At 41.8% G+C, this 27,003-nt stretch overlaps 1 protein-coding gene across 3 annotated transcripts in view; it reads left to right on the top strand.

Moving 5' to 3' along the window:
• Nucleotides 1-27,003, top strand: part of MBOAT1 (membrane bound O-acyltransferase domain containing 1) — a 111,454-nt gene that overhangs the window by 44,488 nt on the left and 39,963 nt on the right. For 2 of the 3 annotated variants that reach the window (XM_063812804.1, XM_063812803.1), the window contains exons 2-5: nt 13,185-13,300; nt 15,364-15,509; nt 16,831-16,908; nt 23,795-23,890. In XM_063812804.1, coding sequence (XP_063668874.1) covers nt 16,862-16,908; nt 23,795-23,890 — 143 coding nt within the window. In that variant the 5' untranslated portion in view covers nt 13,185-13,300; nt 15,364-15,509; nt 16,831-16,861. The remainder of the gene's footprint in view (nt 1-13,184; nt 13,301-15,363; nt 15,510-16,830; nt 16,909-23,794; nt 23,891-27,003) is intronic. The other variant, XM_009450581.4, reaches the window with a different exon arrangement.

Raw genomic sequence — 27,003 nt, 5'->3', positions numbered from 1 at the left:
GAGTTTTTAGCTTTAGGACACACCCGTTCTTTGACTATGTTGGAACTTATTATGCATCTGGTAGGCCAGGTAGGGTTTCTGGGGAGGTCTTTTCATCTTATGTGCTTCCTACTGGACGATGTGCAGGGAAATTCATCAACTCTAATTAGTGACTTTGAGCTTTTCTCCTTGCCACTGTGTTGGGTAAAGAGTTTGATGGAACAAAAGAGATACTAATAATATCTAGCATGCATCGTACAGTTCATGTTGTGACAGGCACTGTGCTAATCACTTGACATGTATTAACTCACTTAATTCTGTGAGAGTAGTTGCATGGTTCCTGTTTTATAGAAGAAGAATTGGAGACAGGCTAAATAATTTGGCTAAGGTTGTACAACTAGGGGATTAGGGTGGGACTTTATCTCAAGCTGTCTAACTTCATAGCTTGTTCTTTTAACTTTATACCAATTCTCAATTACCATTGATTAAAATCTGTGCATCTAATTCATCTGGGTAACTCCACCCTTTTTATAACAAACACTTAGAAACGTTAGTTCAGTGGGTAATCAACTCATTGGCCAAAGCCAGTAATAAATGAAAAGGCATTCAACCAGCAGCAAGGAAAATGCAAATTAAAATTAATGCACTACCAGTTTTCCACAATCTCACTGAAAAGATTTAACAGATTAACAGCCCCCTATGCTGGCAAGGGTGAGGAGAACATACCCTTATATGTTACTGGGGGAAGTAAAACATTGCTTTAACTTTTGGAGAATGTGATCTGGTGGTATTTATGAAATTTAAAAAATAGGTACTATTAGATCAAGCTAGGAATTTATCTTATAGACATATATTTACCAGTACATGAAGATATAGATACAATGGTGCTATTTGTAATAGCAAAAAAACTGAAAATAACTTGGAAGTTGCAGAACGGTTGAGTAAATTATGTCACATCCATAGTATTGGAGTTTCGGGCAACTAATAGACAACACTCTGCTTTCCTCCTAGATGTGGAATCAATTTGGAAATAAGACCCAAGAGACAGACGGGGGAGATCAAATCATTATCTTCATTAATGATAAAGCTGATTGACCACAATGGGTTTCTTTTTTTTTTCTTTTCTTTTCTTTTCTTTTTCCTTTTCCCTTTTCTTTTCTTTTTTTCTTTTCTTTCATTCATTCATGACAGGGTCTCACTCTGTCACCCAGGCTGGAGTGCAGTGACACTATCACAGCTCACTGCAGCCTTGATCTGCTCGGCTTAAGTGATCCTCCCACCTCAGCCTCTCAAGTAGCTAGGACTACAGGTGCAAGTCACCATGCTTGGGTAATTTTTTAAATTTTTCATGGAGATGAGGTCTTACTCTGTTGCCCACGCTGGTCTTGAACTCTTGAGCTCAAACGATCCTTCCACCTCGGCCTCCCAAAGTGCTGGGATTATAGCATCACGCCTGGCAGATTTCCTACTTCTTTATCCTTGAATGACACTGATTTGGCCACCCAATTACTGAAGCTGCTGAGCAGACACTCCAAGACCACTCCAGGCAGGACAACATGTGCAACAACTCTGTGCAGGGAGCACAGAACAGAGGATACCTTTGTCTAAAGGCATGCTGGCTCCCAAAGAGAGAAGTCCCCAAAGGCCTGAGCTGGGCCTACTCAGTGTCTCTTCTCAATTAAGCAGCTGGCTAATTAAGTCATTCCTCCTTCCCTGGGAAGGAGAGTGGGAGGGAGTTAGGGCGGAGAAAAAGGGGAAATGTTCCTTCCGTATTTTCCCTCCTAGGGAATGGAGTAAAGATAACCCTCTCTCTATGAAAATCTAAGTTCACCACACCTGCCATACTGTGTGGAATATTATGCAGCTTTAAAAAGTACAAGCTAGCTCAATATGAGTTGACTTGGAAAGATGTCCATCTTTTGTTGAATGAAAAACAAGTTACAGTGTAGTTTTTATACCATGGTTATGATAAAGTAAAGGAGAAATCAATGCATATGGGTATATTTTTTGGATTTTGAAAGTAAATATAGGAAACAGTATTAAAGTGTATGCTCCATCTGTTAAAAAGGAAGATGCATGCTAGATATAGAAGGTTGGGATTATGAGGGATCTGTGAGTTTCTTTCATGTACATCTCTGTATTGTTCATTTTTTTAAAATGAGCATCCATTAATTTTATAATAAAATGAAATTAGCTAAAAAATGAACTCTATGGCTTCTTTTAATGGACTTCATTTGTATGTAGTTCTCCTAGATGCCTGGAAGAAGGACCTGCAGTTCTTATATGTTTCATTCCATCTTCGGAACATAGGATGTTGGGTTAATTAGCTCAGATGACTTTTACCTATTCTAACCAAACTGGTTTCCCTATTCTTTTTTTTTTTTTTTGAAACAGAGTCTCGCTCTGTTGCTCAGGCTGGAGTGCACTGGCACGATCGCGGCTCACTGCAGCCTCCGCCTCCTGGGTGCAAGCGATTCTCCTGCTTTAGCCTCATGAGTAGCTGGGATTACAGGTGTGTGCCACCATGCCCGGCTAATTTTTGTATTTTTAGTAGAGATGGGGTTTCACCATATTGGAAAGGCTGGGCTTGAACTCCTGACCTCAAGTGATGCACCTGCCTCAGCCTCCCAAAGTGCTAGGATTACAGGTGTGAGCCACTGCACCCAGTCCACTATTCATTTTTAAGCCTTCTGCGTAGAGTTGGGTACACAGTGTGCCAAATGTTTCTCATAGCCCCTCTGCAGGTTCATGAAGCAGGGTGTATGGAGTGGTAAGGGAATGTTAGAGAGCCAAGATGCAGTCATAGTCTGTCAGCCAGTACATGTGGACTAGCTCTCAAAAAAGTATCAAGCAATACAGATGTTGTAGTTAATGTTGGACATGTAGTTTTGAATCCATTTACAAAGTGGAAGCAGATTGGACCACGGAGTCAGGAGAATCTGGCCACAGTAACCTTTCCCCTCTATGTACCAGTTTCCTTACCCACAAAATGAGGGGCTTGGATCAGATAATTGCTAATAGTCTTAGCTTCTCTTGTCTATTTTATGCCTGATTTAAATCTTTAATTACAGATGCTCCTCAACTTACAATGGAGTTACATCCTAAAAAACCCACTCTAAGTTGAAAATATCAGAAAAATCAAACAATGCATTTAATATGCCCAACCTATCAATATCATAGCTTAGCCTACCCTATCTGAAATATGCTCAGAGCACTACAGTTAGGCAATAATCTATCACAAAGCCTATTTTATAATAAAGTGTTGAGTATCTCATGTAATTTGTTGAATACTGTACTGAGAGTGAAAAACAGAATGGTCATATGGCTACTCAAAGTTCGGTTTCTACTGAATGCAAGTCACTTTCACACCATCTTAAAGTCGAAAAATCATAAGTCGAACCATCATAAATAAGTCAGGGACTGTCTGTACTCTAACATACACTCGTTAAGCTGCCTCTTTCTTCCCGGTTGGCATTATAAGTTGAAGCTGTGGATCTCAGCCCTGGCTGAATATTAAAATCACCTTGGAACTTAAGAAAAAATTTTTTTAAAAGATGCCTTATCCCCCAACCCCCCACAAATTCTGATCTGGATTAGGATTCTAAAATTAGTCATTTTAAATTTTAATTTTTCAGAAAAACAGATCTTTGGTTGATTCCAGTGTTGACAGCTGCTATCTTGAGAGGTCCTGCTAGTTAGCTACTGTACACTTTGTAGCCTATCTAATACTTGTGAAGCTTTATAGTTCTTTTAAAGTAGTATATAAAGTACTTTTGTAGTACTTTCACGTTCCATTTAGTGCCCACCACAATCTGGTAGGGTAGATGTTATTAGTATCCCACATACCCACTTAACCTTGTAAGTCTCTTATTTGAGGTTACTTTTCATGATGGAACCAGACTGAAAGAAGGTGACTCCAGGCCCAACTGGGTGGACCTGAGCCACAGGAAAAATTTCAGGTTACATATATATGGGGTGTGTTTGTGTGTGTGTGTGTGTGTGTGTACATGCACATAGATTCTATATTAAATACATATATTTGTATTATATATAGATTTTATACACACATACACATTATATAGTAAACATAAGTATATATTATGTACATAATATATACACATATTAAAAATATATATAATGCACACACATTATTCAGACACATGCACATACAAACATGCCATTGGTAGTGATCTCTATCTGTATAAAACTTGACATCCCGGGCCCCGGTCAAGGTTGTAAAATCACCCCCTAACATTCCACCTCCTTATTCAGTGGGGTCCCTTCAGCAGTGTGTGCCCCTCACTCCTTATGGAGGCCCAGAATTCTGTACTCAGGCTCTTATTTCTAGATGGGCCCCTTCTGACCCTCTGTACCCCAATTTTCTCCCACCCCACCTCCAGGGCTGCTGGGGAATCATCACAAGGCATGCTGGACTGGAGTCAGGACACCTGAGTTCTGGTCTTAACTCTAATGTTCAGAGGCTGTGTGACCCAGGCCAGGTCACGTACTGGCTCAGGGCTCCAGTTTCTTCATCTGGAAAGTGAGATATTGAATCATGCGAGAAGGTTGTGCCTGAGTAGAACCAGACTCCCTGAGATTAAATTCCAGTGTTGCCACTGACTGAGTGTATGATTTTGGGTAAATTTTCTAACCTCTCCATGACTGAATTTCCATATCTGTAAAATGGAAGCCTCAAAGCACATCAAAAGTTGTCAAGATAAAAGGAATTATACAGGCAGAAGGAATGAAAACAGTTCCTGGGAGGTAGTCAGCAGCACATTAATGCTAGCCAATGTTGATATTATTAACAATAAAGTATGAATAATATTAACATTTTTAACTGGTTAACAGTGGAATTTAATGGGAATGTTTTATTTCCAGAGGTGGGGAGTAACAGCGTGCTTGTGGACAGGGTTTTTTAAGAGTCCTAAATGGTCCTGAGTTTTATACAGTCTTCCCTGCCTGCTGGGCCAAGGATTATAAGGATTTGATTTATGGGATAGGAGGCAGGCTGAAATACGTAGATATCACCTATGTACTTCAGGATTTTTTCTTGCCTCGAAGCCTAAAGAGACAGCACAATCGTTTTCCACCTTTTAGCCATTGGAGTAAGTTTTTAAAGGGCTTTCGTTCTAAATCATAACTAATCCATGTGACATGATATTTGCAAAATAAGGTAAGCCAAAAGTCTCCCTGTACAATTTAATCTCTAACCAAGTGTATAAGGACTCTTTCTCTGAGCATTAAAGGAGGGATTATCCCATTCTAGAGGGACTGGAGGATGTACCCTGCACTGATGGAAAGAAGCTTGGTTCATGACTATACAAACTACAGACAGAGGGTTTACACATGCCTCAAAGAACAGTTGTTGGAAAGGACTTTCAGCTCTATCAGTTTAATTCAAATTTTCCCTTGTACAAGAATGAGATCTTGAGAGGCCACTGCAGGCAACCTAAGCCTCTCAGTTTGACTAATGGAGCTGCCCTACAGCTGAGGGTTTTGGGGCCATTGACTTTGTGCGAGTTTTGTCAGTAGCACATTGAGAGTTGTCAAGAAGATTAAATGAGATAGTAGATGTGAAGCATGCAGAATAACAGCCAACATTTGTGGAGACTCCAGCACATAATAAGTGTTTAATAAATGCTGATTATTATTGCTTTAAAACTTGTATGTTTTAAACAAAGGTCAAAGGATAATGAACTTTCTCAACATGTGTAAGCCCACTGTACCCATTATAGGTTAACAAGCTCCTGACACACACAGGAGCTGGGAGAACCCTCTCTGGTGCTGTTTGTAGTGGCTGAGGCACCTCCAGGCAGATGGGAAGCTCCGAGGCTCCCAGCATCCCACGCAGCCTTTGCTTTGAGTCTTACCTGCTTCCTAGCTATAGGTGCAAAGAAAATGAAGTGTGTTTCATTCTGTGGGTTTGAGTAGAGGATTTTTATTGGGCAGTGTTGTGGGCCAAATGTGTTCCCCCAAAATTTAAATGTTGAAGTCCTAAACCCCGAGTCCCTGAATGTATTTGAGACAGGGCTTTCAAAGCAGTCATTAAGTTATTAATAACTTAGTAGTGAAGAAAGTCATTACAGTGGGTCCTAATCCAACATGACCGGTATCCTGAGGACACAGACACACACACAGGGAAGACACAGGGAGAAGACGGCCATCTGGAGCCAAGGACAGAGGTCTCAGAAGAAACCAACCCTGCCGACACCCTCAATCTCAGATACCAGCCTCCTGAACTGGGAGAAAATAAATTTCTGTTGTTTTTTGCCCCCCACCCCACCCTCCAGTTTTTGGTATTTTGTCGTGGCAGCCCTAGAAAATGAATACAGGCCACTACTAAGTTCTCCCTGAGTGCTATTATTTCTGGGGAGAATGTTGGGAGTTAAAGTGAAGCAGGGGAATATACCACGAGAGAACTCAGGCTGCATTTGAAACCCTGGCTCTACCACTCCCTGACTTTGTGACTTGCGCCATGCACTTAACCGTTTTGTTCTTCATTTTCCTCCTGTGTAAAGTGGGAGTGAGCTATTTCCTTAGGTGTGGGAAGGCTTCAGTGGAGTCATTTATGGAAGGTTTATCACTGTGCCCAACACATGGTAGGCACTGGATAAACGGCATTTATTGTTATGATGAGACACAATATCAATTAGAGCAGCAGTCCCCAACCTTTTTGGCAGCAGGGACTGGTTTTGTTGAAGACAATTTTTCCATGGAGTGGGGGTGGGGGATGGGGATGATTTCAGAATTATTCAAGCTCATTACATTTATAGTGCACTTTATTTCTATTCTTATTACATTGTAATATATAATGAAATAATTATACAACTCACCATAATGTAGAATCAGAGGGAGCCCTGAGCTTGTTTTCCTGCAACTAGATGGTCCCATCTGGGAGTGATGGGAGACAGTGACAGATCGTAAGGCATTCGATTCTTATAAGGACTGGCAGCCTACATCCCTGGCATGCATGGTTCACCATAGGGTTTGCACTCCTATGAGAATCTAATGCTGCTGCTGATCTGACAGGAGGTGGAGTTCATGTGGTAATGCAAGCGATGGGGAGTGACTGTAAATACAGATGAAGCTTCTCTCAGTCACCTGCCACTCACCTTCTGCTGTGTGGCCTGGTTCCTAACAGGCCATGGACCAGTACTGGTCTGTGGCCCGGGGGGTTGGGAACCCCTGAATTAGAGGTCTTTTGGGCAATAAATTGTGTACATTGATTATCAATCTTAAGTAATATTTGCTTATCCACAAACTGGGAAAAAGAAGGCTCTTTAGAGATTTAAAAATACTTCCTGCTGACATTCTGAGGAGTGTGGAATGAAAGTGTAACAAAGGATCCCTTTGAAAGTGTAAAGTAAATCAAGGGTATTCTACAGTCACTTTTTGTTCTGTGGTACAGGAAGGAATAGCATTTTTAGTACTCTTTCCCAGCTACATTTATTTGTAGGGGGCAATGCAAAAGAGTACTGTTTGTGGTGGAAGAATGGCTTACCATTAAATAAGGAATTGTTTAACTTGATTGGTTTTGCCTTGGAGCGTGTAAGGCAGTGTTGCCGAGTGTTTATTTTCTTGTTATTAAGCAGTTGGAGTTCTTTGCATATTTTGAATATGAGCCCCTTATGATTTGCAAATATTTTCTCCCAATCTGTGGGTTGTCTCTTCACTCTGTTAATTTTTTCCTTTGTTGTACAGAAGCTTTTTAGTTTGTTACACTTGACATTCCAGGCCTGGACAGTTGCCTGTTGCTCATTGGTGAGCCACCGGTAAACCACTGCAGTAGGGGAAATACTTTTGGACCGTTAATATTTGCTGTTTGTTAAAAATAGCCTGTTTGCATCTCTTGGTTAGGAGAAAGGCAGTGTTTTTAATTCCTGGCAAAGTGTGCTGTTTTGTTGGAAGAGTATGAAGGCCATGGAACAGAAATCCCCAAATAATGTCTTTCTAGCAGCACATTAGAGTAGATTTAAGACTTGTGTTGGAAAATTGTAGCACAGTTTGATTGTGGTTTGATGAAATAAGAAGTCAAACACTTGGGCATGTGTTTTATTTCTTTGCGGCGACTTTGAAATCTTGCAAGAGCTGTGGAAATTGAGCTTTTGCTGAATCTGAGCTATGTCAGTCTTGCTTGTTTATAGGAATCTGATCAAAATAGCTGTGCTCTACTGTCCCCTCATGCATAAAGGCCCACACAATACTTTAATTGTTGAGAACACATTGCTGGATGTCATGAATGAAAATGCCACTTTATTTGCTGCTCTGGAGGGAGTGGATCAGTAGAAAAGTAAACTTTGTATATATTCCTTTTAAATGTGAAGGGTTTATTAAGGAACATCATGATACGTATGTTTTGTAAGTTTTATTTTATTTTTAATTGACAAATAATGTATATGTTTATAGGGTACAATGTGATGTTTTCATACATGTGTGTATTGTGGAAGGATCAAATCAGGCTAATTAACATAACCTATCACCTCAAACAGTAACTTCATACCCATTGATCAATGTCTCCCCTTTCTTCCTCTACTTCCTTCCACCCCCAGCCTCTGGTAAACACTGTTAAACTCTCTGCTTTTTCGACTTTTTTAGATTCCACATGCATTTAAGATCGTATGGTATTTGTCTCTCTGTGCCTGGCTTATGTCATTTAACACAATGTCTTCTAGGTGTATCATGTTGTCGCAAATGACAGAACTTCCTGCTTTTTAAAGGCTGAGTAGTATTCCATTGTGCATCTATACTACATTTTAAAAATCCATTCATCCCTTGATGGCACTTAGGTTGCTTCCATATCTTGGCTATAGTTCTCATAGGGTGTGCACTCCTATGAGAATCTAATGCTGCTGCTGATCTGACAGGAGGTGGAGTTCAGATGGTAATGCAGGTGATGGAGAGTGGTGTAAATACAGATGAAGCTTCTCTCGGTCACCTGCCACTCACCTTCTGCTGTGTGGCCTGGTTCCTCACAGGCCATTGACCAGTACTGGTCCGTGGCCTGGGGGTTGGGGAACCCTGAATTAGAATTGCAGTGAGCGTGGGAGTGCAGATGTTTCTTCAACATACTGATTTCAGTTTCTTCGGGCATATACCCAAAAGTGTGATTGCTGGATCATGTGGCAAATTCTAGTTGTAGTTTTTTGAGGAACTTCCATACCGTTTTCCATAATGGCTGTACTGATTTACATTTCTCCTGACAGTGTGCTGGCGTTCCCTTTTCTCCACAAGCTCTCCAAGCACTTGTTATCTTTCATCTTTTTGATAATTGTCATTCTAACACACGTGAGGTGTTGTCTCATTGTGGTTTTAATGTGCATGTTTCTGATGATTAGAGATGTTGAGCATTTCTGCACGTATCTGCTGGCCATTTGTATGTCTTCTTTTGAGAAAGGTCTATTCAGATCCTTTGCCCATTGGTAATTAGAATTATTTATTTTCTTGTTATTAAGCAGTTAGAATTCTTTGTATATTTTGAATATGAGCCCCTTATGATGTGCAAATATTTCCTTCCAATCTGTGGGTTGTCTCTTTACTCTGTTAATTTTTTCCTTTGTTGCACAGAAGCTGTTTTAGTTTGGTGTGCTTTCATTTACCTATTTTTGCTTTTGTTGCCTGTGCTTTTGGCGTTAAATCCAAGAGATCACTGCCCAGTGTCCTGTGTCATGTAGTTTTCACCTATGTTTTCTTCTAGCAGTTTTATAGTTTCAGGTCTTACATTTCAGCCTTTAATCCATTTTGAGTTGATTCTTATATAAGGGATGAGATGAAAGTCCATTTTCATTCTTCTGTATGTGGTTATACAGTTTTGCCAACACCATTTATTGAAAGACTATCCTCTTCACATTGGGTGTTCTTCATATCTTTGTCAAAAATCAACGGACATAGAAGAGTAGGCTTATCTGTGGACTCTCTGTCCTATTCTGTTGGTTAATGTGGTTGTTTTTAGGCCAGTAATCATGGTACATATTTTCATTTTCTTCCTTTTTTTTTCTTTTTTTTTTTTTGAGCCAGAGTCTTGCTCTGTCACCCAGGCTGGAGTGCAGTGATATGATCTTGCCTCACTGTAACCTCTGTCTGCCAGCTTCCAGCGATTCTCCTGCCTCAGCCTCCCGAGTAGCTGGGACTACAGGTGCATGCCTCCACGCCTGGCTAATTTTTGTGTTTTTAGTAGAGACAGGGTTTCGTCATGTTGGCCAGGCTGGTCTCAAACTCCTGACCTCAGCTGATCCGCACGCCTTGGCCTCCCAAAGTTCTGGGATTACAGGCATGAGCCACTGCGGGCTGGCTCATGTTTTCATTTTCTTTGGCCACCCACGTTGTTACTCTTGACTGTTACTTTTGTTACTGTTAACTGTTATACGTTGTTTCTTTTGCTGTCTATAAAAAGTGTCTTTTTTCTTTAAGATGAGTTTTTTTTTTTTTTACAGTGTAACGTCTTCCATTTATGCCCAACTCCTCCCTAAACTTTATTTGTAGTGGGTGCTAATAATTGCAACACTGAGGATAGAGTAAGTAGTATGAAATGAGGATGTTTTGGGGATACCAGTCATAAGCATTATGAGTTCCTTAGAGTATCACTGTTTGTGTATGTGAGTGTGCGTAGGTAGTGCAGGGAATGTGTGGGCAATTCTACATGTAATTTTACCTTTCCAAATGATGAAAATAATTTACAAAAAAATTTGCCTAGATTCCTGCCATCCTGATAAAATAGTCGTATTCCATTTTACACGTTATTTTTGCAACATTTTCTATATGCTGCCTTTTTTACATAGTTGTAAATATACATATACTTTTATATTCTCTTATTCATTAGTTATCTCAAATGTTTTTCATTTTATGGCAGGTACTTTATAAACTGCCCATTTTTTAAATTAAAGAAACAAGGTCTCTGTTGTGCAGGCTGGAGCGCAGTGGCATGATCATAGCTCTCCATAACCTTGAACTGCAGGCTTAAGCAATCCTCCTGCCTCAGCCTCCTGAGTAACTAGGATTACAGGCTTTCACTATCATGCCCAGCTAATTTTTTTATTTTTTATTTTTGTGGGGGGATGGGGTTCTTGCTGTGTTGTTCAGGCTGGTCTCAAACTCCTGGTGTCAAGCAGTCCTCTCACCTCAGCCTCCCGGAGTGCTGGGATTGTAGGCATGGGTCATTGTGCCCAGCCTATAATACCTGTTTTTAATGATGGCATACTTTTCTATTGTAAAAAGTTTCTCCCATTCTGTAGGTTGCCTGTTAACTCCAATGGTAGTTTCTTTTGCTGTGCAGAAGCTCTTTAGTTTAATTAGATCCCATTTGTCAATTTTGGCTTTTGTTGCCATTGCTCAGCCCAAAATCTCCTTAAGCTGATAGGCAACTTCAGCAAAGTTTCAGGATACAAAATCAATGTGCAAAAATCACAGGCATTCTTATACACCAATAACAGACAAACAGAGAGCCAAATCACATTCCCATTAGGAGTGCACATGGGTTCAAATGTTTTCACATCTCTGTGAATACTTACTATTTTCTGTTTGGTTTATAAAAATATATAATAGCCATACTAACAGCTGTGAAGTGGTATCTCAGTCTGGTTCAGCCTGTACCTTATAAGATGTACACGTATGGTCACTGAAAAGCAATCCTATATCTGCTAGAACCCTCCTACTAGAACTACGTGGTGGTGTTGTGTGTTTCTACTTTTGCTTTAGAGCAGTTTGCCATGGAGCACTCCGCTGGCCATCCAGGATTCCCTCCTGGGGAGAGGGTGGTGGAGCAGGTTGAGTCTGTACATACAGGGCAGCTTTTAATCCATGATGAAGTCTTGAGTTTAGGCATTTACCATGAACAGTCAAGGAAAGGATTCTGGTGTAAAAAGATAAACTTATACACATTAAATTTTTTTTTTTTTTTTGAGAGGGAGTCTCGCCCTGTCGCCCAGGCTGGAGTGCAGTGGCGCGATCTCGGCTCACTGCAAGCTCCGCCTCCCAGGTTCGCGCCATTCTCCTGCCTCAGCCTCCCGAGTAGCTGGGACTACAGGTGCCCACCACCACGCCCGGCTAATTTTTTGTATTTTTTTTAGTAGAGACGGGGTTTCACCGTGTTAACCAGGATGGTCTCCATCTCCTGACCTCGTGATCTGCCCGCCTCGGCCTCCCAAAGTGCTGGGATTACAGGCGTGAGCCACCACGCTGGGCCCTAAAATTTTAAAGCATTTATTTGAACATTCAGTGGTTCATGAGTCAGGCAACACCAGACTGCAAGCACTTTGGGCTCCTCCAAAAGGGATTGGGGAAAACTTTTATAAGGTGTTCAAACAAGCAAAACCCAAGAAAATATTTGATGAGTTAAAGTGGATAGCTCTTACTTAGAGGTTATTTGGTGGTTCCTGATTGGTAAAGTCTCTAGTTAGAGTTTAGTAGGTAGTTTCTGATTGGTGAAGCCTCTAGTTGGAGCTTAGTTGGTAGTTTCTGATTGGCCAAGCTTGTTTTTCTGGGCTATAACTATTCCGTCTGAATTAGGTTTTGGCTTGCTTATGTGGGAACCCAAGGCACTGGAACCATCTCAGCCTATTGGCCTCCCAATTAATTTTTTTTTTAAAACACAGGTTAGATATAGAATCAGAGACCATTAGACCTGGAAGAGATGTTAGACACCAATTCCCCCAAAGCACACATTTTAGAAATAAAGGAATCAAAGCCCAGAGCATGTAAGTCTTCTCTTCTTGATTTGAGGGTAGAGACAGTGTCTTACTGTTATTTCACAATTACTTTTAGGTTAATCGTGTTGTTTCCCCAGTTAGATGATAAGATCCTTGAAGGGAGGGAACATACCTTGTTTCTCTTCTATCCCTGTGGTTCTCAAACTTGAGTGTGCATCAAAATCAACTGGGTGTTGGGGGTGGTTAGAACAAAAATTGGCAGATCCTGCCTAGGAAATGTCTAATTCAGTAGGTCTAGCGTGGGCCCCAAGAGTGTGCATTTCTAACAAGTTTCCAAGGGGACGTGGATGCTGTTGGTCGGGGGACTACACTCGTGAGAACCACGATCCATCCTCCAAATCATTCCTCATGTGCACATGCTCAATAATTCTGGCCAAATCAAAAAGAATGCAGGAAATTTCCCTGTAGCCACTTTCCTGAGTTCTGTTGTGGCTGCAGGCTGGGCTGTGAGAATGAAAGAACATGTGATCTGTCACTTATTATAACTTTTGGACTTTCCAGTTGCCATTGGATGTTGAATGCAGGGCTGTGTCACCATTTATAGATCTTCAGTGTCACACCTTGAATTTGAGGAATGCTCTTGTTTATTGGATGCCAGTTTAAAATGAGACATTGATGTAAGTCCTGCATTTTGCAAGAGTAAAACAATGGGTTTAGTACCAGTCTTAGGGAATGTGAGTCTTGAACCTTGCTAAGGTGATTCTTTTTCTATATACATTTTGTGTTTGTGTGTGTTCATTGGCTGTTCATTCAGTCTAGATGAAAAGATATGAGCAAATCATGCAGGACAGGCTCACAAGTCGCTTCTCTGTCTGTCAAGATAGAAAGTGAAGGTGGGCAGTGGTGAGGACAGGTTTTTTGGAAAGGTGAAATTCAATAAGGTCAACTTTTCTATTTTATTTTTTATCTTATTTTATTTTATTTTTATTTTGAGATGAAGTCTTGCTCTGTTGCCCAGGCTGGAGTGCAGTGGTGCAATCTCAGCTCACTACAACCTCTGCCTCCCGGGTTCAAGCGATTCTCCTGCTTCAGCCTCCCAAGTAGCTGGGATTACAGGCACCCGCCACCAAGCTAATTTTTGTATTTTTAGCAGAGACAGGGTTTTACCATGTTTGGCCAGTCTGGTCTCAAACTCCTGACCTCAGGTGACCTGCCCGCCTCGGCTTCCCAAAGTGCTGGGATTACAGGCGTGAGCCACCGCGCCTGGCCAACGGTCAACTTTAGAAAAACCAAAACAAACATTTTCTGAAAGCATTATTTTCTACAAGTTACAAAGGGTCCAAAGTATTGTTTTTCACTGGGCAAACAAAATGAGCTCAAATGGAGCTGATGTCTGTGCTCTACCTCTCAGCTCAGCCGTAGTGAGTTTTGTTATCAGCAGCAGTTTATTGAAGCATGAAATACTGATGCTGAAGTTGTGTCTCTATCTTCGGTCTCTTTTCAATTAAGTGCCTTCTAAAAGTGAATTCATACTGAGGTTTCAGTTTTGAATACTTTGAAGAGTTTAAGTTACTTTTCTAGTTTTAATGAATGGTTAAACCACTTAATGTATTTGGAATTTGATTTGGGTAAATATAAATTGCAAAGGTACATGTTTGCTTATTGTTTTTTAAAATCAGCTGACCTTTTCTATAGATTTCAGGAAATGTTTAAATGTTTTCTTTTAGGCACAATATTCTCAAGAGGTAGACCACTGAGATTTTTCTAAGGAAATTTGGTGTCTACCCTGCATAACTGGACAGGCTTGGCACTGGATGTTAAATGCAGGGCTGTGTCACTATTTGTAGATCTTCAGTGTCACACCTTGAATTTGAGAAATGCTCTTGTTTATTGGATGCCAGTTTAAAATGAGACATTGTTGTAAGTCCTGCATTTTGCTAGAGTAGAACAATGGGTTTAGTACCAGTATCAGGGAATGTGAGTCACTTGCAGAGTCAAAAAACAACTGGTGATCACTTTGGAGAACAATTTGATTTCCCAGGTACCAAATAAGGGAGCTCTTTTGTCAAACTTTGCATCTCTAAAAGAACACCTTCTTTGTCTTAGGGTCCTGCTGGGGGTGAGAAAAGAGACCCACTAAACAGAGCTCAGTTAGCTTAGGCTGTTTCCATGAAAAGCCCCCTGCTTGTGGGTGGGAAAGCAACCTTGGCCAGTCTTAAAGGTTAGAGCAGAAACTGTTGGGTTTGTCACATCTTATACCACACGAGGGTATAGTTTTCTTGTTCTGTTACATGCATTTCCTCTTCCAAACAATCTATTGGGGAGAAAGAACAAATCCAAGTCTGAGAAGCCTCTTGATGTGGAAATCTGCAAAAAACAAGAGCAAGGCTGGGCGCGGTGGCTCACATCTGTAATCCCAGCACTTTGGGAGGCCGAGGCAGGCGGATCACGAGGTCAGGAGATCGAGACCATCCTTGCTAACACGGTGAAACCCTGTCTCTACTAAAAATACAAAAAAAAGTAGCCGGGCGTGGTGGCAGGCGCCTGTTGTCCCACCTACTTGGGAGGCTAAGGCAGGAGAATGACGTGAACCTGGGAGGCGGAGCTTGCAGTGAGCCGAGTTTGCACCACTGCACTCCAGCCTGGGCGACAGAACGAGACTCCGTCTCAAAACAAAACAAACAAACAAACCAAGAGGAAATTCACACAAAGGTTTTTATTTTCTCTTCCCCTGCCACAGGTGAATTTTGTGGTATGCCAGCTTGTTGCTCTGTTTGCTGCTTTCTGGTTTCGCATCTACTTACGTCCTGGTACAACCAGCTCTGATGTCCGGCATGCGGTTGCCACCATTTTTGGCATCTATTTTGTCATCTTTTGTTTCGGCTGGTGAGTATGAGCCTCATATATTCTAATATTGGTCATTTGGATGTTTTGTGGCAATGTCCTTGGAATTGCACTAAAGCCAGAAATAGATGGCATTATGAAATATGTATTGTAAAATTTTATATTGTAAATACCTTATAGTAGGATAATGAGGACATTGCAGGACTCTTCATTTACTGTAAGAGCCAATAAATTGACCATCCATTGGAAGTCAGTATAGTTCACTTTTTCTTTCTTTTTTTTTTTAATTAATTTATTTTTTTTAATTGCCCTCTCTGTCACCCAGGCTGGAGTGCAGTGGCGCAATCTTGGCTCACTGCGACCTCCGCCTCCTGGGTTCAAGTGATTCTCCTGCCTCAGCCTCTTGAGTCGCTGGGATTACAGGTGCACATCACCATGCCCAGGTAATTTTTTCTTGTATTTTTTTTAGTAGAGACGTGGTTTCACCGTGTTGCCCAGGCTGGTCGCAAACGCCTGAGCTCAGGCGATCCATCCGCCTTGGCCTCCCAAAGTGTTAGGATTACAGGCATGAGCCACCATCCCCAGCCCATTTTTTCTTAAAATTAGACTTCTACAGATCCCTCCCAATCATGTAAATGGGATGCTGTAAGGTTTAATTTTTCCCAAAAGGAACCTTTCCTAACTATCGTAGATGTTGGTGTATTTCTTGTATTACTGCTAGAGACGTGGGTATAAGTCCTGGATTTCATCAGAGTAGAACAATGCGTTTAGTGCAGATGTTGGGGAATGTGAATCATTCTTTAGCAGAGAAAGCTGGTCAATTGTACTTTCCTCTACGAGTAGGCTGGGCAAATACCCTGAAAGGTGTTAGGGAAGAAGCTTTGGAGACCAACATATTGAGAAGTACACCTTCAGGAATTTTGTGAATTTGTTCAGGGTACTATACTAGAATTCTGCCCCTATTCCTTCAACAAGTATCTGAGAAAGGATGAGTATTTTAAATCAGCCACCAGGTAGAAGTCTCGGTATCTTGGGAAGCCCAGTTTAAAAAATCAAGTCTTAAAGAAAGAACTCATCTCTCTGGACTCTCAGTTGCATATGGGAAAAAAGTGTAAGCGTTCCATTTATGGATTCCTGACATTATTAGCCCTGCAGTTGGCAAACTGTGTCGTTATGATACAGCATCTTAATTACCTAGAAGAAAAATATTTGGCTTATTTTCTCTCACATAAACACGAGTTACTGATCATTGATCATTTGTGTTTTTGGCGGGGGTAGTGATGGATTCACAGTTTGGGTGACCAATAGCTGTGTTAATATGAAATATATTCATTACTCCTCCCGCTACCATTATGTCTTAAAGGTACTCTGTGCATCTTTTTGTGCTGGTGTTAATGTGCTATGCAATCATGGTCACTGCTAGTGTATCCAATATTCACAGGTAAGATACTGGGAATGAACAATGCAAGGTGAGATTTTCTTTTTTTTTGTGATCTTTGAAATATATTTCCAGTGTAAAGATGGACCTTACCCATTTTCTACAAGTGGTATATCTTAGTTTATCTAGAACATCAGGAGGGATGGGGAACCCTAAAGGCTGGAGTCTTCAGAGAAGGCTTTATGAAAAAGATCAATGCAAATTGGGCCTCAGGTGAAAGAGAATATGTCATGACTAGGCTGCTCTATTTGTGACGGCCCGAAACTGGAAGCAACTCAAATGTTCAACACAATGAAAATAATGAGAAGGCTGGGCGTGGTGGCTCACACCTGTAATCCCAGCACTTTGGGAGGCAGAGGTGGGCAGATCGCCTGAGGTCAAGAGTTCAAGACCAGCCTGGGCAGCATGGTGAAACCTTGTCTCTACTAAAAATACAACAAAACAAAACAAACAAAAAAAAATTAGCTGGGCGTAGTGGTGCACACCTATAGTCCCAGCTACTCAGGGACACTGAGGCAGGAGAATCACTTGAACCCAGGAGGCAGAGGTTGCAGTGAGCCAAGATTGTGCTACAACACTCCAGCCTGGGTGACAGAGGGAAACTCCTCTGTCAAAAAAAAAAAAAAAAAAAAAAAAAGGAAAAAGACAATAATGAAAGATCGGTATACTCAATGACGTGGATACATCTCAAAACAAATATGCTGAATGAAGGAAGCCACACAAATTCTATTCTAGAAAATGCAAACTAATCTATAGTGACAAAAGCTCACGAGTTAACTGGGATGGTGCCGGGAGCTGTGGAAGGAATCACAAAGAGGGATGAGGAAATTTCTGGGGGGTGATGGATGTCTCCACCCTCTTGAATCTGGTGATGGTTTTCTGGGTATCTATATATGTCAAATATATATACGTTAAATTGTATACTTTCTACGTGTACACTAAAACTGTTAAAAAAGAAATATTTTTACGATGATGTTTTGATTTCAAAGTACAGAAGTAGTTTAAGTCTACCTTGGAGGCAGCATGCTTGGATAATCAACTGAGATACCTGGGTATCTGTTTTGCATGGTCTCTGTTTCACATGGTCTTTCTGAAAACTCAGGATTAGCTCTGCCTTTTGGGAATGCTGCAATGTAAGTTCTATGAAAACAAAGATTTCTCTCTCTCTGTTTCACTGTTGTATCCTCCAAGCCGGGAACAATACCTGGCACAAGTAAGAGCTCAATAAATATTTATGGAATGAATGACTGAATTACTTTTAAAAGATATTTGTCCTTTTATGGCTTCTGACAGCCTCACTGAAAAGCAGGTGCCTTATTTCAGCTTCAGAAAGCCTTTTGATTAATCACTATTAGCACAATAGTTTTCCTCCTTAAAAACATTGAAATTTAACTTTTCACTGTATGATCTTTTAGTTACTTATAACAAATTTTTGGTTTCCCGGGGAAAATATTTTTTTCTGCTTTTACATTTTATAGTCATTCAACATAGAATCCAAAGGAGCTCTGAAAATTCGAATTCTAATCATCTCTCTTCTCAGTGCCCTGCTTGAAGGGGATAGTGTCACTTCTTCTAGAAAGGAAATAGGAAATCCATTTTTCTAATTTGGAAAGAATGGGTTTTGGAAATGTTTCATATGATGACAAAATGATTATAAAAGCTTTTATTTTTTAACTAGAGGATGAAAAGGCTTGGCTTTTCCAAAACTTGGTTTTGGAAGCAATTACATAGTAAATGATTAATAATAATGTTGGTGCAACTGTATAGCACATTCCCAACTTCCTTACAAATTGCAACTTGTCAGCTCTTCCCACATTTGTATGATGCTGATGGGATGTGGTCCATTTTTCAGAGGGTCAGGAACTTGAAATGCACACTTGTTTCATATCAGGCCTAGGTTCACTGTGTTCAATTCCAGTGTCTAGGAATGGAATACTCTGGCCTTGGCAGAGCCATGTGGTTTACAGACAGGGTATGACGGTGCCACCACAGTATTACTGTGGTAGCAGGGGGCTCTGCCATCAGACCAAGAAGGAAAGAGGCCAGCACAAGATGTTCCTTTTTTGTTTGTTTGTTTGTTTTTTTTTTGAGACAGAGTCTCACTCTGTTGCCCAGGCTGGAGTGCAGTGATGTGATCTCGGCTTACTGCAACCTCCACCTCCCGGGTTCAAGTGATTTTCCTGCCTCAGCCTTCCGAGTAGCTGGGACTACAGGCGCGTGCCACTACACCTGGCTAATTTTTGTATTTTTAGTCGAGACGGGGTTTCACCATGTTGGCCAGGATGGTCTCAATCTCCTGACCTAGTGATCTGCCTGCCTCAGCCTTCCAAAGTGCTGGGATTATAGGTGTGAGCCACCATGCCTGGCTGATGCCCCTCTTGGTTTGCTCTTGTGGCTGCCAATATTGCCGAAGTGGAAATTGTTTCACAGTTCCCCTTGGATGAACTCAATGTAAATTTTTTAAAAATCTCAACGTTGTTTCCTGTTTATGGAAAGAGCTCTAGGCTGGAGTCAGGAAATCAAGATCCTCCTAGTAGTGTGAATTTGGACTGGTCATGCAGCTTCTCCATACGTCACATTTCCTACCTGCAAAATGCTGGGTTTGCAGCAGTTTGAATGCAAGTTCCCTTTAGTACCATGATGTCATGATTCTGTGTGAATTGCTCTCCTCTTTACTTCACTGAATCAGTGATAAGAGTTCTGCTACATGGCTGAGAAGACGAGGGAAAGATTAGTATTTGCTGCCATATGAAACTAACCCTTTTTTTTCTGTGATGGAACCTCACTCTGTTGCCCAGGCTATAGTGCAATAGCGTGGTCTTGGCTCGTCTGCAACCTCTTCCTCCCCAGTTCAAGTGATTCTCCTGCCTCAGCCTCCCAAGTAGCTGAGATTACAGGCACCTACCACCACACTCAGCTAATTTTTATAATTTTAGTAGAGACAGGGTTTCACCATGTTGGCCAGGATGGTCTTGAACTGACCTTACATGATTTGCCTGCCTCAGCTTCCAAAAATGCTGGGATTATAAGCATGAGCCATCATGCCTGGCCAAAACTAACCCATTTCTGGACTGTTATTCAGCATTTGTTTAGAGGGTTTTGGGGATACCCCCTGTGTTTCCTTCCCAAGCCACTGTGTTGGGCAGAAGTCACAGGCATCAGTTTACCCTACGTGAACCAACTGGAGCAGAACATGGCTTGTGTCTCCTGGGGCAGAGGGCCTAGCGTGAGAACTTGGTGATGCAGTTATCAATGCTGGAGTCTGTCCTTTGTGCCAAGTCTTAAGCCAAGCTCTTTTTAATATACTTTATTTCATTGTTAACACATAAACTATTATGTAATATATCATTTAATTTGTTATTTAATATTTCATTATTTCAAATATATTAACTCTAGGACAACACTATGGAATATAGTTTTTTTCTTTCTGAAATGAGACAATAAAAGCTCAGAGAGGTAAATAAGTAAACAGTTTGATGAATTTCCACAAAGTGAACACACCCATGTAACCACCGTGTCTGATGTGTCAGTCTCTTTTTTTTTTTTTTTTTTTTTTTTTTTTTGAGACGGAGTTTTGCTCTTGTTGCCCAGGCTGGAGTGCAATGGCGCAATCTTGGCTCACTGCAACCTCTGCCTCCTGGGTTCAAGTGATTCTCCTGCCTCAGCCTCCCAAGAGGCTGGGATTATAGGCATGCAACACCACCCCTGGCTAATTTTGTATTTTTAGTAGAGACAGGGTTTCTCCATATTGGTCAGGCTGGTCTCGAACCCCTGACCTCAGGTGATCCGCCCGCCTTGGCCTCCCAAAATGCTGGGATAACAGGCGTGAGCCACCACGCCCAGCCTCATGTGCCAATCTCTACCACACCTCTCCTTCCTAGAATAACTGCTTCGCCAACTTCTCCCACCATGGATTACTTCTGCCAGTGCTGGGATTTGAGCTCATTCTGGTCTGTGTATTTGTCTGTTTTCACACTGCTGATAAAGACATACCTGAGACTGGGTAATTTGTATAGAAAAAGAAGTTTAGTGGACTCACAGTTCCACGTGGCTGGAGAGGCCTCACAATCATGGTGGAAGGCAAAAGGCATGTCTTACATGGCAGCAGGCAAGAGAGAACTTGTGTAGAGGAAATCCCCTTTACAAAACCATCAGATCTTGTGGGACTTATTCACTATCATGAGAACAGCATAGGAAAGACTCGCCCCCATGATTCAATTACCTCCCACTGGGTCCCTCCCACAACACGTGGGAATTTGGGAGCTACAATTTAAGATGAGATTTCGGTGGGGACACAGCCAAACCGTATCAGTCAGTCTGTAGAATACATGTTCTCGCTACCACTTCTTGATTCCTTAGATGTTTTAGGTTTGGCCAGGGCATGAATGCGTTGCCCTGTTGTATGGGGACTCAGCACTTTGTGCCATCCTGGGCAGGCGAGGTCCTACTAAATTGAGTTGAACTTGCTTTCTTTCTTCTGTGGGCCAGGGTAAGGTACAGATCTAACTCCTGTTGAGGACAAAGGGGAAGCAGCAGACATGGCTGCATTGGAATGGGTTCTGGAAGAATCTATCTTTTGAGTCTGCTTTGTGTTTCTGCCTTGAGCTTCATGAACTGGCTGGAGAAAGGGAACAGTTGCTGGAGATGACAAGGCCTAACTTCATTCCACTTCTGCTTCAACTCCTAAGGGAGTTATTTTCTCTTAGTCATTTGCATTGTTGACCATCTTCTTGGTTTGGAAGTGGTTTAGGATGAACCCATGATAGAGAAAAAATCTTTTCTGCATAGTAACTTCTTTGTTTGCAAATAATGGTAAAGAGCACATAAAAGTTACACAGTGATTTAGAGTTTACAGAACTCCTTCATGTTATTTAAAATCTGGCTATCCCTTGCTACCGAATGAATTTTTATTATCCCTACTTTACTGTTCCTTAGGCTGATCTAGTCTTCATGAGTTATTTTAATGTGAATATGTGATTTCAATATAATTTAACATCAGAAAATACCTCTTCCCTGTTTTATGGCATATATTTAAAAGTTATACCTTCTGAATTTATGTCTATATCCGATGGGCTCCTGAACCACTTAAAATGTGTAATGTATTCATTTCAGTTCATTTCAACTAACAGTAACTGAACCCCTCCCATGTGTCAGGTCAAGGGTGGGGACGTTCAAGGTCACAATGAGTTGGGGAAACAGACACATACACAAATAATTCTAATATTGTAATTATGTGTGTTAGCATGTAATACTAGAGACATACAGACAGTGGAGCAATGAATTGTGCTGGGGGTGGGGAACAGGAGATGTGGTAGGATGCATGGAGTAAGACCAAGCCAAGTAACATAGAAGAGGTGACTTTGGAGCTGAGCCTTATCTGAAAATTAGGCAGTTTCTAGATAGACTATTGGATGGAGATGGGAATTGCAGTCAGAAGAAGGAGCATGCAGAAAGACATCTTGCCTGAAAATACAGAGTTTCATTGTGGAACATGAGCAGTGCAGTGTCATTTGAGAGTAAGGTAAACATGGAGCATGGCTGGAGATGAGTCCAGAAAGGCAAGGTAGAGCTTAGCGTGTGAAGCACCTTGCATGCTGTGTTCAGGGGTTGCAATTTCACTAGACAGTGAGATCCACTGGAGACTTTTAAGAAGAGTAGCAGTCACATAGTTGTTTATTCATTTGACACACAGTAGGTGAATATGGTGAACAAAGCATAGGTGACCATCTTTACCCTCATGGAGCTTACAGTTTGGTCAGGGAGATGGGTGTTAATCAGATTGTCTTAGCTGGGACTGCTATAACAAAGTACTGTATGTAGAGTGGGTGGCTTATAAACAACAGAAATGTATTAATATTCCTCAGTTCTGGAGGCTGGAGATCTGAGATCAGGGTTCCAGCATGTTCTGGTGAGGACTCTCTTCTGGGTTACAGACTGCCGTCTTCCTGTATCCTCACATAGCACAAAGAGTGAGTGCTCTCTGGGGTCTCTTTTGTAAGAGGGCTAATCCCATTTATGAAGGCTCTGCCCTCATAACCTAGTCACCTCCCAAAGGTCCCACCTCCTAATGTTGAGGGTTAGCATTTAAACATAGGAATTTTAGGGAGACATAATCATTCATTGCACAGCTTATCACCTATATTTATAATTACACATTTGACAAGTACTTATATGTGGATGTGTGTGTTTGTGTGGCTTGTGTGTGTATTGCTAGTGTACACTATAAGGCGGTCAGGAACACATCTCTGAAGGAAGCCAGGGGATGCTTATGAGTAAGTGGTAATTGAAACCTGAGGCGTGGAAGGGCAGGGTCCCAAGCTGAGCTTGGACATACTAACACTTGAGGGGTAGGTGGAGGAAGGAAAGCTGAGCAAGGAGCCTTGGAGGAATTAACCAGAGAGGTGGGAAGAAAACAGGAGAATGGAAGCCAAGAGAATAAAGTGTTTAAAGATGAAGTGGTCAGCAGTATGGTGATGATTTGTACTTTACAAAAATCGTTATGCAAACATGAGGGCTGTGAAGAGGGGAATCTTGAGTGCAAGACCTTACAGGTAGTGATTCCCAGCCCTGGCTGTGCACTGCCATTACACCTACCAGGTGTGGCAGGAATTAAACAGGAATAGCTGGGAGCAAGTCCCAGGGATCTGTGGTTTGCAAAGCTCCATTCCATTATGCAGCTAAGGCTGACAGCCAATGTAGTGGTCCAGGTGAGAAGAGATGAGGGGTTCAGCTAGAGTAGTGGGTGGAAAGGTGGCCTGGGATGTCGTCGGACCAGATAGGACATTGTGACCAACTGCATGTGAAGGATGAAAGAGAGGAAGAGGGGAACATTAATTGAGTGCATTATTGCTATGCATAATAATCTGATCATCTATGTTTTTGCTTTCAGATATTCCTTTTTTGTAGCAATGGGATATCTTACAATATGCCACATCAGCCGAATATACATCTTCCACTATGGAATTCTCACTACGGATTTTTCTGGGTAAGTATCTTACATTAGAGAGAGGGGTTTTACTGCTGACTTTGACTTGGTCTCTTGGGGTCTGTAAACATCAAGGGTGCACAAAAGAATCATTGGTGCTTGGTTAAATCAGTTGGTAAGACACTGCTAATGGGATTGAGGCTGGAGACTTGATTGATTGGTAGGACTGTTAGCTCTGCTATGCTGTAAGACAGGAATCACAAAGTACAGCCTGTGCGCCCTATCTGTCCTGCTACCTGTCTTTGTACAGTTATATTGGAACACAACCAGGCACTTACTCATTTATGTATTGTCTATGACTGCTTTTGCACTACAGCGGCAGAGTTGAGTAGCTGTGAAAAACCACGTGGCCTGCAAAGCCTAGAATATTTACTATTTGGTTCTTTGCAGAAAAACTTTGTCAACCCCTGTTCTGAGGTTCTTAACTCAGGGTTGGTTTTCATCTCTCTTTTTTTAAACGTTTTTAAAAAATTTAGGGGTACATGTGCAGGTTTGTTACATAGGCAAACCTGTGTCATGGGAGTTTGTTGTACAGATTATTTCGTCACCCAGGTATTAAGCCTAGTACCCATTGGTTATTCTTCCTGATCCTCTCCCTCCTCCAATCCTCCACCTTCTGAGAGGCTCCAGGTCTGTGGTTCTTTCCACGTAGTCTCATCATTTAGAAGTGAGAACATGCAGTATTTGCTTTTCTATCCCTGTGTTAGGGTTTTCATCTCTCGCTAGTTAATAATACAGAAATTATTTGATACTAGCTGATAAATACCTACTACCCTGACCCCTTTGAGTGTTCCTGACTGCCCTTGCCCCGGCCCCCAGGCCTCCTTGACCTTCAGCAACCAGAAGGATAATTTCTAAACATTTTGTCTATTACCATGGCCTTAATGTGGTGGGCCACCCATTCTGATTGGTCACATGGTAAAGACTATGGATGGAAAACTGAGAATTCTATGCCCTGTTGAGGTTAGTTCAGGAACAACTTTTTGTGAATCTTGAGGAATGAACATTACAGCAGAGCTGTTCCTGGTGACGCGTGATCTGTTATCCACGTTACTTCCCGGGAGTTTAGTTGTGTTCTCTGCAGTCAGCCTGAGGTCAGGGACCCAAGCTCCCCACTCAGGTTGGACTGTACCTCCTTCAGTGAGTTGTTGGCAACTAGGCAGTGAAATGAGGGAGTGACCGCTCATGGCTCATGAACTTTGCAAGTTGTGCAACTCAACTGTCCCACCTTGAAAGGGCTCAGGAAGGTAAAGAGTGTTGTTTTGGGACACAGGGATTGTTGCATTTAAATCTTTGTGACTGTGGTTTGGTCTCAGACTGGTTTTTCATGCATAAGTTCTTCTTATCCTCAGGCATCTGGGATTTTACCTGTTTTTCTTCCAGCGGTGTGCCCTCTCCGCCACATTGTGGAACATGCTTTCTCAATCCTTCAGGAAGAAATTCAAAGACTTTGTTTTTTAACAATATGCAGGATGGGCATAGTGGCTCATGCCTGTAATTCCAGCACTTTGGGAGGCTGAGGTGGGTGGATCACTTGAGGTCAGGAGTTTGAGACCAGCCTGACCAACATGGTGAAACCCTATCTCTACTAAAAATATAAAAATTAGCTGGGTGTCGTGGCAGGCACCTGTAGTCTCAGCTGCTCAGGAGGCTGAGGCATGAGAATCACTTTAACCTGGGAGGCGGAGGTTGTAGTGAGCTGAGATCGTGCCACTGCACTCCAGCCTGGGTGGCAGAGCGAGACCGTCTCAAAAAACAAAAAACAAAAAGCCCAACATGCATTGCTAGTAAAATATGGAAAACATAGGAACAACAATGATAACAAAATAGCCAGGCAGGTATAGTATTAAAAGGAATCTCTAAATGGGGATTGCAACTCTCCATAGCATTCAATCAACAAACCACTGTTTTGGTTTCACCCCAGAGCCCCGCTATACTTAGAAGAGTTCTTGACACTTAATAGGTGGTCAAGAAATGAATGCATTAAATACTCTAGTATTTACTATTCTTTTCTTTAAGGTATCCAGGAGACTCATTATTAAACAGTCCCTCCATCCGTATTGGTTGGGATATTAAACAAAAATCGCTGACTGGCTGAAATGACATTAATAACTATTGCCTGTATATATCTTCTTCTGTTTTTAAGGCAGGAAGCATCTATTAATTTCTGCAACAACTTTTGTGTGGCCAATATGTTAGGTAAATGCCAGGTTCGAGAGACACTGTGCATTCTAGGCAGGAGGAAGGATATTCCAGGCAGAAGGGAGGGCTTTGCAAGAGCACAGAAATGCAAGACAGGTGCCTGTGGAGGTACCAGAGAGCCTTTCTTTCCTTTACTACACGCATCCTTGTGTCACCAGGTCCTCTCATTACGACAGCCTGTCTGTCACTAGAATCCGCCCGCTGCCCTTCATGCCCACCGCCACCACCCTGGACCACCCCAAGCCTGCAACGCCTTCCTGACTGGCTGTCCTTCCTTTTGCCCTGCCCCGTCTCCAGTCTGTGCTCTCTACACTCATCAGAATGAGGTTCTAGGCCAGGCACAGTGGCTCACACTTATCATCTCAGCACTTTGAGATGCTGAGCTGGCAGGAGGAGGAAGAGGATCGCTTGAGCTCAGGAGTTTGAGACCAGCCTGGACAACATAGTGAGACCCCATCTCTACTAAAAATTAAAAACAAAACAGAAAACAAATTAGCTGGGTGTGACAGTGCGTGCTTGTAGTCCCAGCTACTCAGGAAATAAAGGTAGGAGAATCTCTTGAGCCTGAGACTGGGGCTGCAATGAGCTATGATTATGCCACTGCACACTAGCCTGGGTGACAGAGCAAGACCCTGTGTCAAAAAAAAAGAAAAAGAAAAGAAAAAATGAGAATGAGGTTCTAAAATACAAAGCTGATGATGATCTGGACCTGCCAAGCCTTCATCTTCTGCCATCTGCTCCCATTGTACAATGCAGAAAAGTTTGTGGTCTGCACACATGCTGGGTTAGTTCCTGCCTCTGTGCCTGTGCTTTGCTCATTTCCCTGATAGAAAGCCCTTTCCTATCTTTGTCAACCTGGAAATCTCTTACTTCATTTGTAAAAACTCAGCTCAAAGATCACTTTCCTTAAA

This window comes from Pan troglodytes, chromosome 5 (assembly GCF_028858775.2).
Source record: "Pan troglodytes isolate AG18354 chromosome 5, NHGRI_mPanTro3-v2.0_pri, whole genome shotgun sequence".
Taxonomy (NCBI): Eukaryota; Metazoa; Chordata; class Mammalia; order Primates; family Hominidae; genus Pan; species Pan troglodytes.
The sequence above is the reverse complement of the archived record's forward strand: the minus strand, read 5'-3'. Positions and strand labels throughout refer to the sequence as shown.